Source organism: Lynx rufus, unplaced genomic scaffold (assembly GCF_022079265.1).
Source record: "Lynx rufus isolate CCGP_SWC_20201006 ecotype Redwood Valley unplaced genomic scaffold, mLynRuf1.p SCAF_19, whole genome shotgun sequence".
In the NCBI taxonomy this organism is placed as follows: Eukaryota; Metazoa; Chordata; class Mammalia; order Carnivora; family Felidae; genus Lynx; species Lynx rufus.
Window position 1 is genome coordinate 4,685,458 of NW_025814833.1, and position 17,085 is coordinate 4,702,542.

Sequence of the window (17,085 nt, forward strand, 5' to 3'; positions counted from 1 at the left end):
ATTAGCAGGGAAAGAGAAACACACCACCATCCCAACCTTCATAGTAACACTGAGAAATCACTCACAAAACACGTTGAAACCGTGTTGCCAAAATGGCAGAAAGCAGACGATAACCCAACCTCCGGGATCCGTATCTCTGATGGGTAGAATGGGAACAGAGGGACAATGCACAGTCGCCACTAAATGATCACTAGCAACTCCTTCAGAGGGAACCTCCAATTGGAGCCAGTCCTACCTGGGGGAGAGAACTGTCAATTTATTATCTCTCCTAAGCCGGGCACAATTCCCACCTTTAAACCATTCTTTTGAATAAAGGCGGGAGAGTCCCTTTTAAAATGCGGGGGCGGGGGAGAGGGGAAAATGGGTGATGGGCATTGAGGAGGGCACTTGTTGGGGTGAGCACTGGGTGTTGTATGTAAGCAGTGAATCATGGGATTCCACTCCCGAAACCAAGAGCACACTGTATACACTGTACGTTAGCTAACTTGACACTAAATTATATTTAAAAAAAAAAAGTTAGCACTATTTGGAGAAAGGACCACATGTTAAGCCATAGTGAGAATTTATTTATATACAGATATTCGTTATGTGGCACTCAGCAAGTCATATCTGCTTTTCAAATGCATTTGGAGTGGTTCATTTATACAGTATTTATTGAGTGCCTATTTTGTGCCAGGACCCATGAGGTTTACAGTGATGGAGGCATAGTTTCTGCTCTTGGAGAGTTCACAATTTTTGGTGGTTTCTAGCACCCCTTCCAGTCTCTAAAAGGACAATGAGAGTTTTGCTCCTGTTGTGGGCCTGTGGAAGTACTGAAGGGAGAAACGAAAGGGCTGTCAAACCTCACCAATCAACCATTTGAGCTAAGGGATCTCCCATTTCTAAGTAATCCCAAATGGAGCTGATCCAGTCATTGTTCCTCTTGAGCTGTGTACATCCATCACAGGAAAGAAGGAACTAGATCCAACCAGTGACTTGATAATTGACTAGCTTGGAAAAGCAGTAGTTGGTAACAAGGTGCACATCCAGGAGAACCATCCAGAATCATCTGAGCTTGCCTCCCAGGTGATGCCCAAAATGAATTGTGAGGTTTGCCCACATCTACCCAACTGGAAAAGAGGGAAAGGTCATCAGGAGCTGATTTTTAAGAGTGGGGTAGCTCAGTCATGCTTTTATTTTGCTGAGCCCCATGTTAGGCATTGGGGTACAGGAGGAAGACAAGAGAATTACAAGCCCTTTCCTGGGAGAGCTGATGCTCCAGTTTGGAAGACTAGTCATGTACATGGGAACTAAACAGTGTGGTATATATGCTGGGGGTCAGAAGGCTTAGGTTCTGGCTCATACTCCACTACTCAGTAGCCTCAGGCAAGTCAGTCCACTTTTCTCTGGCCATTTGCAGATGGGGTTGTAATCTCTGCCCTGTCTTTACAGGTTTGAGGATCAAATGATATACTGGAGATTCAACTTTCAAAGCATTTGGGGGAATTAGCCCTCTAAAGTTTTTCTGCTGCTCCCTGGCTCTGGGTTGTCCTTCTGACCAGAAACAACCTAAAGAAGCCAAGCCTCTGTCTGAGGAGTTGGGCATGGTGGGGGCCGTGGGGAGTAAGGAGGCCAACTGTGGGGAGAGGTGTTGATATTTCCTTAGAGATCACTCTTCCTAGCAATGAATTTCCCAGAGACATTCCATTACCCAGTGATGGACGTAGATCCCATGCTTTTGCTCATTCATGCATAAATTCATTCAACAAATCCTGAACACGTGTTCAGTTACTGTGTTACACAATGGTGATGGAAAGATAGAAAAGACAGGGTTTCAGCCCTCCAAAAGTTTAGAAAATAGGGGCTGGGGTGGCAGGGACACGGTTTAGGTAAAGGAAACAGCAGTGAGCAAAGGCGCAGGTGGTTTGGACGACCATTCATTTGAGAGATATCCATTAGGTATGACAGCCTTGGAAAATGAAGCTTTGAAAAATACCCAGATAGAAGTTTGAATAATTATTTTGTATACATTTGGAATAAGCACCCTATTCCTTCTGTGATTTGGCACATAAAAAGAAAACGATGAATTTAGAGAAGGCTTGAGAACACAATGAAGCATTTTCATTTACTTTGTGAGGTAAGCCTCTTCCTCCCAACCTGGTTCTGTTGAAAGCAATAATGCTAAATGGTAGATCAATGGCTATGCCAGTGAAACATCCAAGTTCTACTGGGGATGTTAACTGGTTGAAATGGCAATCCCATCCTGATTCAGTAGTTTTAGAAAATATATAGGTTTGGGATGTGGTTCAAAGTGATTCGCTAAGTGTTTTGCTAATAAAAAAATAAAATGAGAGAAATGTGTCCAGTGGGGGGGGAAAGCCTATCTGGGTTTGGTTCTGGGCTCTAGAAACACTCCCCATTTAATTTTATGCTCATAATGCTCTATTCTGCTGTAAAGGCGATCCGATCAAATCATCATGGTGATAATCAGTTTCTAAATCTAGTGACGGTTGCCATGGGGTAAGGAAAAGAGAATAAAGAGCTAAATAGAAAAATACTTACTTTAATTTAAAAAACAGCTGTTTAAACAATGGGGCTAGTGAAGGGTGTCAAAGAGCTACAGCTGCATCCGTCTTCTCACTCATGTGTAGAGTGGGTTAGAGTCCGAGACTGGAAGCTTAACTTCAGTAGCAGGCCACAAAATGTAGGAGACCATGCCCAACAGCAAGTCCATGTGCAAGGCATTTATAGGAATTATTTTACTTGCATAAATTCAATATATTTGGATTAGTCAGAGATAAAGTCAATATATTAGGATATATAGTATCCAATATGTTTGGATGGTTTGGATTACAGATGAGTCAGCTGAGGGGTGGTTATGTTAGGTTACTTGCCTAAACACCATCTAGAGTAAAACTGCAGAGCGAGCAGTCTATGCAGATCCAGAACTGTGCTCTTAACTGCTACCTCCAAACTGAGAGCTGGAGAGCTGGGGGAGTCCAGAGCATTCAAGGTATAACTGGCCTGAGCTAGAGAAGCTGTGTCTTTGGAGGGTTTCAGGCCTAGGTGAAGAGAAGGAAGGTGAGTTGGTAAGTATTGGAATTTAGATTATTATCTACATGTAACACGAGGCTTCGAATAAGCTGTGAGCAGCAAGATGAATGAGGAAATTCAGATTCTCACTTTCCCATGGGACTTCTTCATGGAGATGTTTTCATAAACAGCTAGAACTCAGTATGTCCCAAACTGACCTTATCGTCACCCCTTCCTCCTCTGCCCTCCTTCCCTGAAAACCTGCTCCTTCTGTATTCTTTATCTCAGGATGACAAACTCATGTACCCAGCTGTCCAAATCAGAAACCTAGGAATCATCATTGCCTACACTTTCTTCTTCATGCCCCCTATTCGTCTGGTCACCATGTCCTGTCGATTCTACTTCCTTGATACCTTGTGACGATTTTCCCTCCTCGCACCCCCAGAGAGCAAGCAAACCATCTAAAGCATTAAAAATGACCATTGTCCTTCCCCTATTTAAATTCCTTCCATGATGCTCCTGCTCTCTGTATAAAACACATGAGGGGCACCTGGGTGGCTCAGTCGGTTAAGTGTCCGACTTTGGCTCAGGTCATGATCTCATGGTTCGTGGGTTGGAGCCCTGTGTCGGGCTCTACGCTGACAGTGTGGACCATACTTGGGATTCTCTCCCTGCCCCTCCCCCACTTGTGCTTTCTCTCTCTCAAAATAAATAAATAAACTTAAGACAAATACACGAAATACAAAGCTCTCCAAGCTATGGCCTCTGCTGCTCTCTGGCCTCATCTCTCACTACTCCCCCCACCCCACTTCGGAAGTGTTTCAGGGTTACTCTTGAATTTTTGGTGCCTTGTCCAGTGCCAGGCACATAGAAGGCAAACAAGTAAATGCACGTGGAGTGAAAGATAAATAAAGATCTCAGCTTCACGTAACACATCCTCTCAAAATGGGCTTCCCCTACCGATGAGGGACACAGGCAAATTCAAACCCTCCAATAGTTTTGTGTCACCCATCCCCAGAGAAATTAATGTCAAAAAAGACTTATAAAGGAAAGGAAAAATATAGCATTAGTAAAACAAATTTTGTAAAAAGAATAAATAACAACTTATTGCAACGTATTTAAGGGTCCTATTTTCCTTTAAAACTGTGCTTCAAAAGTGTAAACTCTGTCCTTAGTCGTTTAGTGTTTGCTTACATTTGGCAGTTTTAATAAAGGCATATTTTAAGACAATGCGAGATTCATGGTTATGAATCTGGGGAGGAGGCCGACAGAAGAGATGCTGTTAGAATCTTAATGGCCTGGTGACTGGAAGGCCCTTGAACCTGAAGTGCTCTACCCCCACCTGGTGGTACAATCAGAAAACTGTCAAACTAACGTTTCAAAGCTTTAAAAATGGAGCGCGCACATTCTACAAAATGACAGTGAGGAGGTGACTGCAGTTGTTACAGAGTGCAATTCCCCCCTCAGGATGTTTACTCTTTGTCGTTGCCTTACAGTCAAACCTTCTAAGCCCCTTTGCAGCATCCAAGGACTACCAGAAACTGGCCATCCTATATCTCTTTCTTGCCTCTCGGTCCTTGGGACACCTTCCCCTGTGTACTACTGGTATAAAGTTGAAGGAGGAGACATCGTCCCAGTGAAAGAAAACTTCAGTAAGTACAGCCCTCTGTGGATCCTGGGTGGCTTAGTTAAGCTTCTGACTCTTGGTTTCAGCTCAGGTCATGATCTCACAGTTTCATGAGTTTGAGTCCCGGGTCGGGCTCTGTGCTGGCAGCACGGAGCCTGCTTGGAATTCTCTGTCTCCCTCCCTCTCTGCCCTCCCTTACTCATGCTGTCTCTTTCTCTCTCTCTCAGGATAAATAAATAAACTTTAAAAAAAAAAGTACCGTCCTCCACAGCCCCTGGCAAGGTGTGGTGTGTGTGGTCGGCTGACAGTATGTGTGTGGGGCTGGTTGCTCATCTTTAGAGCTCAGTCTTCAATTTTTCTGGAAAGGGGATGTCAAAAGATCTCCTAACAAGATGACTATGGTCTGGTCTTATCCCCAGCCTGTAGAAGTCAAGCCTGTTTTTGGCTCGGAGGTGGTGGGTATGGAGAGAATAGGGATGGTTCCAGATGGGCTACCTTTGGAATAGTCCCACGGGGTCTAGTTGGATCCAGAACATCTCCGGGAAGGGAGGCCAATGTAGGGATGTGGGTGGGAATTGAGCAATTCTGCTACATTGTTATGATCTGTAGCCACATAAGAGATTTCAAAAGTCTGTTTCCTGTTTCTGACAGACCCAGCCACCGGGATTTTGGTTATTGGAAATCTGACCAATTTTGAACAAGGTTATTACCTGTGCACTGCTATCAACAACCTTGGCAATAGTTCCTGCGAAATTGATCTAACTTCTTCACGTGAGTTGATCATCCAACTTCAATAGTTTCTCCTTAGGTCAAGTATCCTGGGCCTGCCAACCCAGTAAATGAATTAGGATCCCTGGTTAGTCCTTCCTGCCTTTCTGGAGATTTTGGTGGTTTATTTATAGGTTGATATGATGAATTACTATCCTAAAACCTAATAACTTAATATGTGCTGTAATCTGCCCTAAGTCATTTACAAAAATTTTGTTTAACCCTCATAACATTTCTAGAAAGTAGATATTACTATTTAGTAAATAAAACAGCAGCCCCATTGATATTACCAGAATGAATTTTCTTTGTGATGCTGTTGGTGAATCCTGGTGAAACTAGCAATCTGTGTCACATACGGAGCTCACAAACTTTCCAGTTCATCAGTAATTTGTTAAGATCTGTCTCTAATAATAATAGCAATAATAGCACTTGTACCTACAGCTAATATTTGTGGAGCACAAATGGTGTGCCAGATACATGGCCAGGTGTGGTGAGCATTATCTCAATCCTCCAACCACCCTGCTGAGGAGGCACAATGTACTGTTAGCCTCATTTTACTGAAAAGGAGACTGAAACTCAAGGAGGTAAGTGACTTGCCCAAGGTCATCCAGTTATTGACTGGCACAGCCAGGATGCCTTTAAACCACAACCTCTCAGGGGTGCCTGGGTGGCTCAGTCTGTTCAGCTTCCAACTCCTGATTTTGGCTCAGGTTATGACCTCACAGTCATGAGACCCAGCCCTCCACTGGGCTCTGTCCTGGTCGTGGAACCTGCTTGGGATTCTCAATCTCTCTCTCTCTCTCTCTCTCTCTCTCTGCCCCTCCCCCGCTAATAGGTGCACGTCCACATGCTCTCTTTCTATCAAAACAAAACAAAACACCCAAAACAAACACAACCTTCCAGTTCAAAGGTGCTCAGTTACTAAGCACAGAGTTGAGGGCCCGGAATTGTAAAATTGGGCCAATCGGGGGCAAGCTGTCACAAGGGCTATCTTGCCACACCTTTGAATGGTCACTTAATAACACTTAGGATCATGTCACCTATTCATTATTTCTAACTCACTTTGAATCTGTGACTTAAGCATATACCGTATCCAGGTGGCCAGTTCCCTTGGACCATTGCTCTCCTGTGAAGCTAAGGTTTCTTCCTTCCACTTGTCCTGAATCAAACACTTTCTCTCTGCCCCTCCCCCCACTCTCTCTCAAAATAAATAAATAAACTTGAAAACAAAGAGGTGAGAGTTTTACAAGGGCGCCTGGGGGGCCGAGTCCCTTAAGCATCCAACTCTTAATTTCAGTTCAGGTCATGATCTCACCGTTCTTGAGTTTGAGCCCTGTGTTGGGCTCTGCGCTGACAGTGCAGAGCCTACTTGGGATTCTCTCTCTCTCTCTCTCTCTCTCTCTCTCTTTCTCTATTCCTTCCTTGCTTGTGCTCTCTCTCTCTCTAAAAATAAATAAATAAACTTAAGAAAAAACAAAAACATTTTGCAATTCCAGGTTGCTTCTTCATTCAGCTAATTTCTATTCAAAGGTGAAGGGACATCTTTTTGGTCTTTGTCTGTGTTCTCATTCTACCACAGTGCCTTGATCATTTCTTCTGTGTGTCTCTATATCTTTCCCAATCCTGTTTTGCTTTTCCAAGGGTACAGTTATACTGCACATGTAGAGACTCAGCAGTTGTACTTGAACCTTGCTTCCACTCAAATACTTTTTTAAATGATTTTGGCATTTGACTGCCTGCTCACTTCTCCTTCCCTTCCCTTCCCTTCTTTTCCCTCCCTGCTTCCCTATCTTCCTCCCTCAAACATTAATTGGATATCTACTATTTGCCAGGAACTATCATAGGTGATAGAGATACAGAGGTTAGTAAGATACATGTCTTACACTCAAGAACTCACAGTTTAACTAGAAGGACACAGTAAAATGTCTTAAATGCTATAATAGTGGTCTGTACAGGGTCTCTAGGACACCAAAGAAGAAACAATTAATTATGCTTATAGAACCCAGGCAACTCTACCAAAAAAAGTGCTACTTGAGCTGGATCTTGAAAGAACTTGAAAAACCTGTTTCTTTATCTAGAAAATAGGGATGAAGGTGAAAGGCAGGAAAGGGATGACAGTACAGCAGCAGGCTTAGGAGAGCGAACAGTCCATGCTGGGGGAGAAGGATGGAGGGCTCCAGAAGGGACGTCTCCAAGGGGGAAAAACATAAGAAACCAATAAAGGGCACCTGGGTAGCTCAGTTAGTTAAGCTTCTGACTTTGACTCAGGTCATGATCTCATGTTTCGTGAGTTCAAGCCCCGCTTCAGGTAAACATGAGCCCTGCTTCTGGTGAGCCCCGCTTCTCTCTCTTTCTGCACCCCCCCCTCCACAACAAAAAAGAAACCGATAGATTATCTGACCTATTTAAATCTAAGAAAAGGACTTTTAATAGTTTTGGTGGAAATTTGGGGGGTTAGTAGTAATACATTTAAAAAAAATCCCCAAATGAGGTAATAATGAACTTCAATGAAAAATTGTAAATGTACCAGAATCATAATATATATACTATGTTCCACAGCTGTGAACATTTGCATACTGCAAACTTTGATATAACAACAACTTGTGCTATAGCTATTATCAGGAGAATGTGGGTGGGGGGTGGGTATAAGAATACAATCTTCACCTTCCAGGGTAGGAAGTAATCAAAAAAGGACAAAAATTGGAGAATTAGAACAAGCATAATAGAAACATGGGGGCAAACATCAAGATGATTTAAAAAAAAGAGAGAGAGATGAGTGGTTGCCTCTAGTGAATGGGACACAGAGATGGGGAGAGGAGAAGGAAGGGACTGCTGTTTCTTTGCTAGAAGTCTAGTCAAATCATTTCGCTTTGCAATTTACATGCATGGATTCCTTTAACCATAAAAAGTCGAAATAATGATCAACGAACTCAAAGTATATCTCAAAGTATAAGATGTCCAGTCTTGTTTGAAGGGAGGCAGATGGGGACGGGCCCCCTGGAACTCAGATAGGGTCCCCCAGGGACAGAACTTTAGTGCTGGAAGGTCTGGTGCTCAGCTGGGTCATCTCACATTTGTTGGGTTGTTCCATAGACTGATCTAATAAACCAGATGCCTGTTCATGGAAAGGGGCACATCTTTTTCCAGTGTCGGAATGCATGAGGCTCCTTGGTGAGCATGGAATCTGTGGGAGAGGTTTTTAGGGAACTACTTCACCTATGCTCTGAATAAGCCTGGTGAAACGTCCCTGCCTGTAACAGAGGTCATTTCTCTGGTTACCAGATTGTAGCTCCACAGGTTTTCATTGGTCAAGAAGATGCCCATTGATGGGGTGCCTGGGTGGTTCAGTTGGTTGAGTGTCCGACTCTTGGTTTTGGCTCAGGTCATGATCCCAGGGTCAGGGGATCAAGTCCCACATTGGTCTCCATGCTGAGTGTGGAACCTGCTTGGGATTCTCTCTCTCTGTCTCTCTCTGCCCCTCCCCTGTGTGTGTGTGCATGCGCATGCGCATGTGCCCATGCACGCTCTCTCTCTAAATAAACATTTTAAAAAAGCAAAAACAAGAGAAGATGCCCATTGAAAACCCACTTCTCTAAGCCCCATTTTGAAAGTGACCCCCCCCCGTAGGCATATGTCTTCTTATGTGTATCAATGTGAATGGGTAAGCAACATAGTCAAGCCAGTCATCTTTCTTCTCCCCCTATGAGTCTGGCCGAGTTCTCAGGGTTTCCGGGCTCTACAAGTCATTTTCCCACTGTATGAATGCTGTAGATATTCTGCACTGGTCACAAATGCACATGTAAAAGGCAGACAGTACATTCCACTTTACCAACCAGCAGCTTATATCTTCCAGATCCAGAAGTTGGAATCATTTTGGGGGCATTGGTGGGCACCGTAGTAGGTGCCACCATTATCATCTCTGTTGTGTGCTTCGCAAAGAGCAAGGCAAAGGCGAAGGCAAAGGGGAAAGGAAGGAAGAGAAATTCGAAAACCACCACAGAACTTGAGTAAGATCTTATTTTGTTGCCTTTACTTGACAGTCAGCTCTTCCTAAGTGCTCTTTTTAGCTTAACATGTCGGGGGTATCTTTCTGCTCACTCTCACTGCTTATATGGAAGAACGATGATGGCCACCATTTCTTGAGACCTGTGTGCCAGACTCTGTTCTAAGTGCTTTATGTGTATCAACTCATTGAACCACCGCAACAACCCTTTTAGGTCTAAGAAAATGTGTTAATATATCATGCTGATATACTCATCTTTCTACCAACATGGTCATAACAAAATAATTTTTCACATTTTTCCTGGAACAAGAGGACCATGAAGGCAAGAGTGCCTGTGGCCCATGGAAATCGGCATGTGGCTCTGCCCACAGCCCACTCTCTTGACCACTCTGCTATTTCTTCTTGAATGTGTATCACACTCGTTCCTTTGTTTCTCTCTCCATTTCTATGCTTCCACAACTATGTATTGTATTGTGCACAACTATGTATGTATTGTGCTAGATAGAGTGAGAGCTAGCAGTGGCTCAGAGCCATGGATTTGGCCCTCAAACACATTATTTAGACCGTTTCGTCCTGACATTAGTTTTCCTACCTTTTGAATACTGGCTTTTCTCTCTTGAACTCTCTTTATATTGTTGAGATCTATCCTTTCTGGTCAGGAGACAGAATGAACTCGTGGTCTGACAATGAGTCAGAATATCAGAAATCACAGAGATCTTGAACAGATTGGAACCCATGGTCACTGAAGCGACACAATCTGTGGTTCCATGTGAAATGGCATACCCTAACTCCTTCTTCCTTGGGCCTTCTTCCTGCAGACCAATGGCAAAGATAAAACAAAGTACAGAGTGCGAGGTCATACCAGCTGAAGACGTTACCCACCTAGAGGCGCCTCTGCCACCTTCCATCCATGAGAATGAACCTGATACCATCCTGGGACCAGATTGTGAGCCTAACCCCAAGCCTGAGCCTGTCCAGGAGCCTGCTCCACAGCCTGCCTCGGGTCCTGAGCCTGTTCTGGTGCCTGAGGTTGAGATAGAGCAGGAGCAGGAGCCGGAGCCTGAGCCTGAGCCTGGGCCTGAGCCTGAGCCCGGGATTGGCATCCAGCCCTTGAGTGGCAAGGAAAAGGGAGCGAATAAGCCATAGGCCGGTAGCCTAAGTAGTGTTCATCACTAAGGAACCCATAATTGGGATTTGGAATTCAGCTGACATAACCAATCTCCCACCACCTCCCTCCATTCTAACCAACCCTCTTCTAACAAGGTGCTCCCACCATCAATCCTAAATAAACAGGTCAAGATAACTACTAAATAAGCACAAGGGTTCCTGCATTACTTACCATTTTACTAACATGTAAGCATAACTAAGGATAAGGCATGTGATTTCTAATTCAGTTGAAAGTGTTTTGTAGCAACATCTACTTTGTATTTCAGAAAACTGTATTTCTCTATTTTTAGCTACACTTTGTTACATTCCACATGCACACATGACAAGGTGGCATTAACTGGGGTCCATATTATTTCTATGATCAGCCGTCCAGGCTTCCCTATTCATTTTCACATTTCACATTGGCCCCAAAGACAAGAGTTTACCAGCATTCTGTCATAGATTAGAAAAAACAATCCTCAAAAATTCCGGAGGAGAATAAAGGGTACATCTTAATTGGTACATAGCATTTAAAACTAGGTCTTGAAATCAGTGTTTCATTTATCACATTAGATTTCCCAAGGACCCACCCTGCTATACAATATCTTGAGCATAGCAACATTTTTAAATAACCTAATTTTAAATTGAAAATAATGTACAGGTAGTACATTCCAAGTAGTAGACAATTCCAAATAGTATTTTCCTTTGGTGAATACACATCATAGGGGATGTACAATTTCACTTTTAATGAGATATTACGTTACTACTGTGTCCGATGCTATCTACTTTGGAAGGGCCAGAAATGGGAAACTGTTTTAAATGAACACCTAAGATCTATTTTAGATAATCTGAACTAATTATTTGATCTGTTTCGCTTTTGGGATATTCCACGTGAATAGATACTATTCTTGTATAAATGCTAAATATTAACTAAAGTGCATTGATGTCACCTCTTCTCCACCTGTTAAAATGTCTTTTCCATTGATCATATTTTACCCACGTCCTACCTTGAAGAAATTTATAGGTAGACTTTTTCATCTGTAATCAGAGTTTCTATCTTATTTTGAAGTTCAATAAATAATACTAATAAAATCTTACTTTAATGCTCCTCAGGTGAATGTTTTATTAACATTATTGACATATACTTTACATACAATAAACCACACCTATTTCCAGTGTATAATTTGATGAGTTTTGACAGATGTAGATACACCCATGAAACCACAATTTAAATAGGGAATTTCCAGGGGCATCTGGGTGGCTTAGTTGGTTAGGTGTCCGACTTCAGCTCAGGTCATGATCTCACCTTTTGTGAGTTCGGGCCCCGCATTGGGCTCTGTGCTGACAGCTCGGAGCCTGGAGTCTGCTTCAGATTCTGTGTCTCCCTCTCTCTGCCCCTCCCCTGCTCACAACACTCTCTCTCTCAAAAATAAATAAAAGTAATAATAAATAGTGCATTTCCATCAATCCAAAATGTTTCCTATACGATTTTGTGCAATCCCCCCATCACACTGGACCTAGGCAACCACTGATTTTCTTTTGATCGTTAGAGATTAGCTTTGCCTTTTCTTGACCTTTGTATAAATTGGATCATACAGTATGTACTTTTTTTGTATCTGACTTCTTTCCAAGGTGAATCGTTTTTAAATGAAGTAATGAATCTCTAACTTACCACATCCAGATTTTCATGTAGAGAATTTTCTTAAGCTGTGAAGCCCTTTACTTACTTAAAAAATTTTTCTTTAATGTTTATTTATTTTTGAGACAGAGAGAGAGCATGAGCGGGCAAGGAGCTAATAGGGGGACACAGAATCTGAAACAGTCTCCAGGCCCTGAGCTGTCAGCATGGAGCTCGACACAGGGCTTGAACCCAGGAACCGTGAGATCATGACCTGAGCCAAATTTGGAGGCTTAACCAACTGAGCCACCCAGGTGCCCCTGTGAAGCCCTTTATGTAGAGATCATACTTGTACATTAATTCATGTAGAGTCTTTTGTTTTAGGGTAGGTTGAACTTAAAATTAACATTACACATGTCCAGAGCCATGGAGAGAAATAACAGCTTTTACTTAGGTGTTTTCTTTAATGTGTCAATTTTCAGCTACCCCCACTCGCATGTGCACTCTTGCTCTCTCAAAAATAAATAACATTAAAAAAAATTTTTTAAAGGGGTGCCTGTGTGGCTCAGTCAGTTAAGCATCTGACTTCAGCTCGGTCATGACCTCACAGTCAGTGGGTTTGAGTCCCACATCAGGCTCTGTGCTGACAGCACGGAGCCTGCCTGGGATTCTCTCTCTTTTCCTCTCTCTCTGCCCCTTCCGTGTGCTCTCTCTCAAAATAAATTAAAATAAACTTAAAAATATATATAATTCCATTTGTATTAAATATAATATTATGGTATACAGTGTCTGATGGGTCCAGGAAGCAAAATAATGAAGGTTTTAAGAATGATCTAATATTTAAAGATTAAAAACTAAAACACCAGCTGTGTGTAAAAATCTCAATGACCAGAACACCAAGGTAGCTGTAATTCACCTATCTCTTCCACTTTTATAATAGAGGCAAATCAGAAGAAAAAAGACTAATACATAATAGTTAATTACTACACACCCAAATTTCTGATGGATCAGTGCTGAGCAGGAAAGAAGTCACTCTTGGTTGTCTTTTAGAGCTCTTTCCTTAATAGCACTGTTCTGTTCAAAATACTGGTGAATAGTTGGATCAGTGGTTTTCAACTTTTTTTGAGGTCACGGATCACCTCAACAATCTGCTGAAAATTCTGGACCCCTCTCCATAGAAAAACATTTATATACACAAAGTGTCATGTACAGTTTTAGATGAATTAAGACTCCCTGGATCCAAGATTAAGAGCTAGTAACTTAGATAAAAACACAAAAGGCACACTTAATAAATCTGTGGATGCCTTCCTCCTGTGGGGGAATGGTTATGATGCTGTGTAACTCCAAATGATCTCCATAGCCTGGAAGCTGAGTTGAAATCAACAAGAATGCAGGGGAAAGACTGGATTTAAAAATATAGAGTACAGGGGCGCCTGGGTAGCTCAGTTAAGCTTCTGACTCTTGATTTCAGCTCAGGTCATGATCTCATGGTTTGTGAGTTTGAGCCCCACGTCTCGCCCTGCGCTGATGGTACGAAGCCTGCTTGGGTTTCTCTCTCTCTCTGCCCTTCCCCTGCTCATGTCCTCTCTCTCTCTCTCTCTCTCTCTCTCTCTCAAAATAAATAAACTTTAAAAAAATATAGAGACTGCATGTTGTCCATGCAGAAACCTTAGCTGGGCAAAGTTGGGATGTAGGTGAGGTTAATTTGAAGTGGTATCTTTGGATCTCTCCTTTCAGTACCCTTCCTAGCCATCTGGTGTCTTATTTTCCAAACACCCAGGACTCTCATGCAACTACTAGCTCAGTGACCCACTCACTTTTGCATCCCTCAGGCAGAATTCATTGCTCAGGACCTACCTCTACCCTTGACACCATTTTAAAAAAAAAGCAGCTGTTTGTTCTGTGACCTGTTCTTGTCTAGTGAACATGATCTTTTATCACCCAGTGATGTCACTTGGATTGATAATGAGTTAGCTCTCTTTTGAGTATTTACCTTTTAGAAGGAGATTCTTGAATACAGATAATTACTTAATCCAAAGAGTCTAAATGGTGGGGGCTCTTGGGTGGCTCAGTTGGTTGAGTGTTGGACTCTTGGTTTCAGCTCAGGTCATGATCTCGTGGTTTCATGGGTTTGAGCCCCACATCAGGCTCTGCACTGGTAGCGTGGAGCCTGCTTGGGATTCTCTCTCTCCCCCTCTCTCTCTGCCCCTCCCCACTGCTCTGTCTCTGTGTCTCTCAAAATAAATAAATAAGCTTAAAAAAAGAGTCTAAATGGTGGGAAAAGAGTCTAAATGGTGGAATTTCACGCACTGGAACAATCCAGAGGGGAGAGATTTCCGGGAAAAGGACCCTTCTCAGCTCTTCTCACATTAAACCATATGGGTTAACCATCTACACTACCTATGCACAAGGCCACTCTGGATAAGTGCAACTTTTCGTTTCAGTGTCCTTAATCTCCTATTAGCATTTCCATAACACACCATGTATTTGTTTGTGATCAGTCCTGAGACCCTATGAAATATTAAATCACAACAAAATTTTCACTAAATTTTACTTGGGCAGGAAAATGGGCTCATGTTGAAGAGCTTTCCAATAAGGGAACAGAACAAAAGTGAATCAGAAAATAAGTAATGGAATAGATCATTACCCAAACATTCTGATTACATGTCAGCCTAATTCTCAGAGAGGGTACTACCAGATTTATTTTGCTGTAGGTCGTTAAAATTTAAGTGGGTGGTCCCAATCAAATCCCAAAACAGCCTTGGGTTTCATAATCATTAGCTTTGCACTACCCAAAAAGACTTCCGGGGACTTCTCTGTTTCTGTATTTAGCAACTAGGATACACTCAAGTCAACAGAAAAGCTTTTTGGTTATAGGCCCTTATTCTCCTCGAATTCATGTTTATTCAGTCATCTACTGGACATTTATTGAATGGCTACTATGAACCAGATACGGTGACAGGTGATACAACGGTGAGCAGAAGCAGAGCAAGCTCTTGTCCCTGAGGAGTTACAGCTTGGCTAACTATGACAAATCCTGCATGTGATCAACAGTAGTGTGCTGACTGCAGGCGAGGAAGCCTGGGCTTTGGTGCTGCACTGGGGAGGGCCTCCAAATCACAGTGGTCTATGAAAAAGGGACTAAAACATAGTAATTCTTGCCCAAATGGCTAAGAAATCATGTATATGGATATCTTCAATGTCCTTCAGAGTACCAGGTGAAATTTACCCCCAATATTGTATGCTGAGAAGTTAATATTTGCAGCTCTTTTTAAAAAAAATTTTAAATGTTTATTTATTTTGAGAGAGAGCAAGCAGGGGAGGGGCAGAGAGAGAGGGAGACACAGAATCTGAAGCAGGCTCCAGGCTCTGCGACATCAGCACAGAGCCCGACCCGGGGCTCCAATTCATGAACCACAAGATCATGACCTGAGCTGAAGTCAGACGTTTAACCTAACGAGCCACCAAGGCGCCCCGATATTTGCAGCTCTTGCCCTGGCCGCTGTGTAACTCAAGATGAACTTTCAGTAAGGAAAGGTGGAAGAGCTAGAAGGGAGCTTTGAGGTAATAGCACTTGACCTTTTTCAACTGCAGCACCTCTGAGGGTAATAACACACACCATGTGTGTTATTGTGATGGCCTATTATGGGGTAGAGGTGGGAGATAATACAGAATTACCTTCTTAGTTGGGGAGGCAGGAAGGGGTAAATGTAGTTTTAAAAAGCTGGATCATTCTGGGACGCCTGGGTGGTTCAGTCGGTTAAGCCTCTGACTTCTCACGGTTCGTGAGATCATGACCTGAGCGGAAGTCAGACGCCTAAATGACTGAGCCACTCAGGCATCCCCAAACCGTAAGTTTTAGTAATGAAAAGATCATTTCACAATGTCTATGTGCGGGAAAACAAGTTAGAGGGTCTTATGAAAGGTTTAAATCAATCAGTAGTCAATAATCTTGTCTTTGGAACTTTGGTTTCAAAACAAGGCAAAACAAAGAATTAGAGATGTTAATGTTAGGGTTCCAGGAAACCAAAAACAAACCACCAACATAACTAAAAGCAAAGCACGGGGGCGGGGGAGCAGGGGGGAGGTGTTACAACTAACAGGTTATTATCAAAATGTCATAGTACTTTCCATTTGGTCCATTTTTTGAATAGAGGTCAAAAGAAAATGGACCAGGATCGAGGAAAGCTAGATTCCTCTAGCTCTGGGTATCTTCTCAACTATACAGTGGAGATGATTTTTGCTTTCTTAAAGGCTGCAGTGGAGAAGGGATTATAAATATTTATAAACTATATAATGTGGGAGAACTATACTGTTGTAGAAACCACATCCCCTGATAACTGACTCAGTATTCTTTTTTTTCTCTTGACTGGGTACTCTTAACCTTTTGGCGAGTCACAGATCCCTTCGAGGATCTGATGAAAGCTACAGAGCCCTTTTCGCAGAAAAATGCACATACAAATTTCTGCAGTAGAACTGTGAGTCTGGAGCCATAGAACCCAAAACAAGGAGCCCCCACTCTGTATCAGATTTGCTCACAGATTGACCTGGGGGCTCTATAGTGTTAATAGGACACAGAAACAGAAAGCAGCAGGCACAGCCATGTAATGAATTCATTGTAGTCGGTATAGTTAAGAAACTGGGAAATCAAAACATGGGGGTCATACAGTTACATTGCTGTGTCTAAAATGATGAAGTAAAATGCTGATTTACCCTGAATATCATAAAACTCAAATTGCGGGTTCCGTCCAAGATACTTAGAATTTTTTCCACTGTTCCTATTTACTCACATCTTTCAACTTCTTTCCAGTTAAGCTTTGCAATTAAAATTCTTTTTCTTCAGTTCATTTGGAAGTGACTATAAAACCTGCTGACATTAAATCAGCTTCATCTCTATTGGGTTTCCTTTAT

At 42.5% G+C, this 17,085-nt stretch overlaps 1 protein-coding gene across 1 annotated transcript in view; it reads left to right on the plus strand.

Annotated features, from left to right (window-relative positions):
• VSIG1 (V-set and immunoglobulin domain containing 1) overlaps positions 1-10,556 on the plus strand; it is a 36,653-nt gene extending 26,097 nt beyond the window's left edge. The window contains exons 5-8 of the mRNA XM_047081794.1: positions 4,509-4,664; positions 5,291-5,410; positions 9,261-9,414; positions 10,229-10,556. Coding sequence (XP_046937750.1) covers positions 4,509-4,664; positions 5,291-5,410; positions 9,261-9,414; positions 10,229-10,556 — 758 coding nt within the window. The remainder of the gene's footprint in view (positions 1-4,508; positions 4,665-5,290; positions 5,411-9,260; positions 9,415-10,228) is intronic.
• The last annotated feature ends 6,529 nt before the right edge of the window (positions 10,557-17,085 follow it).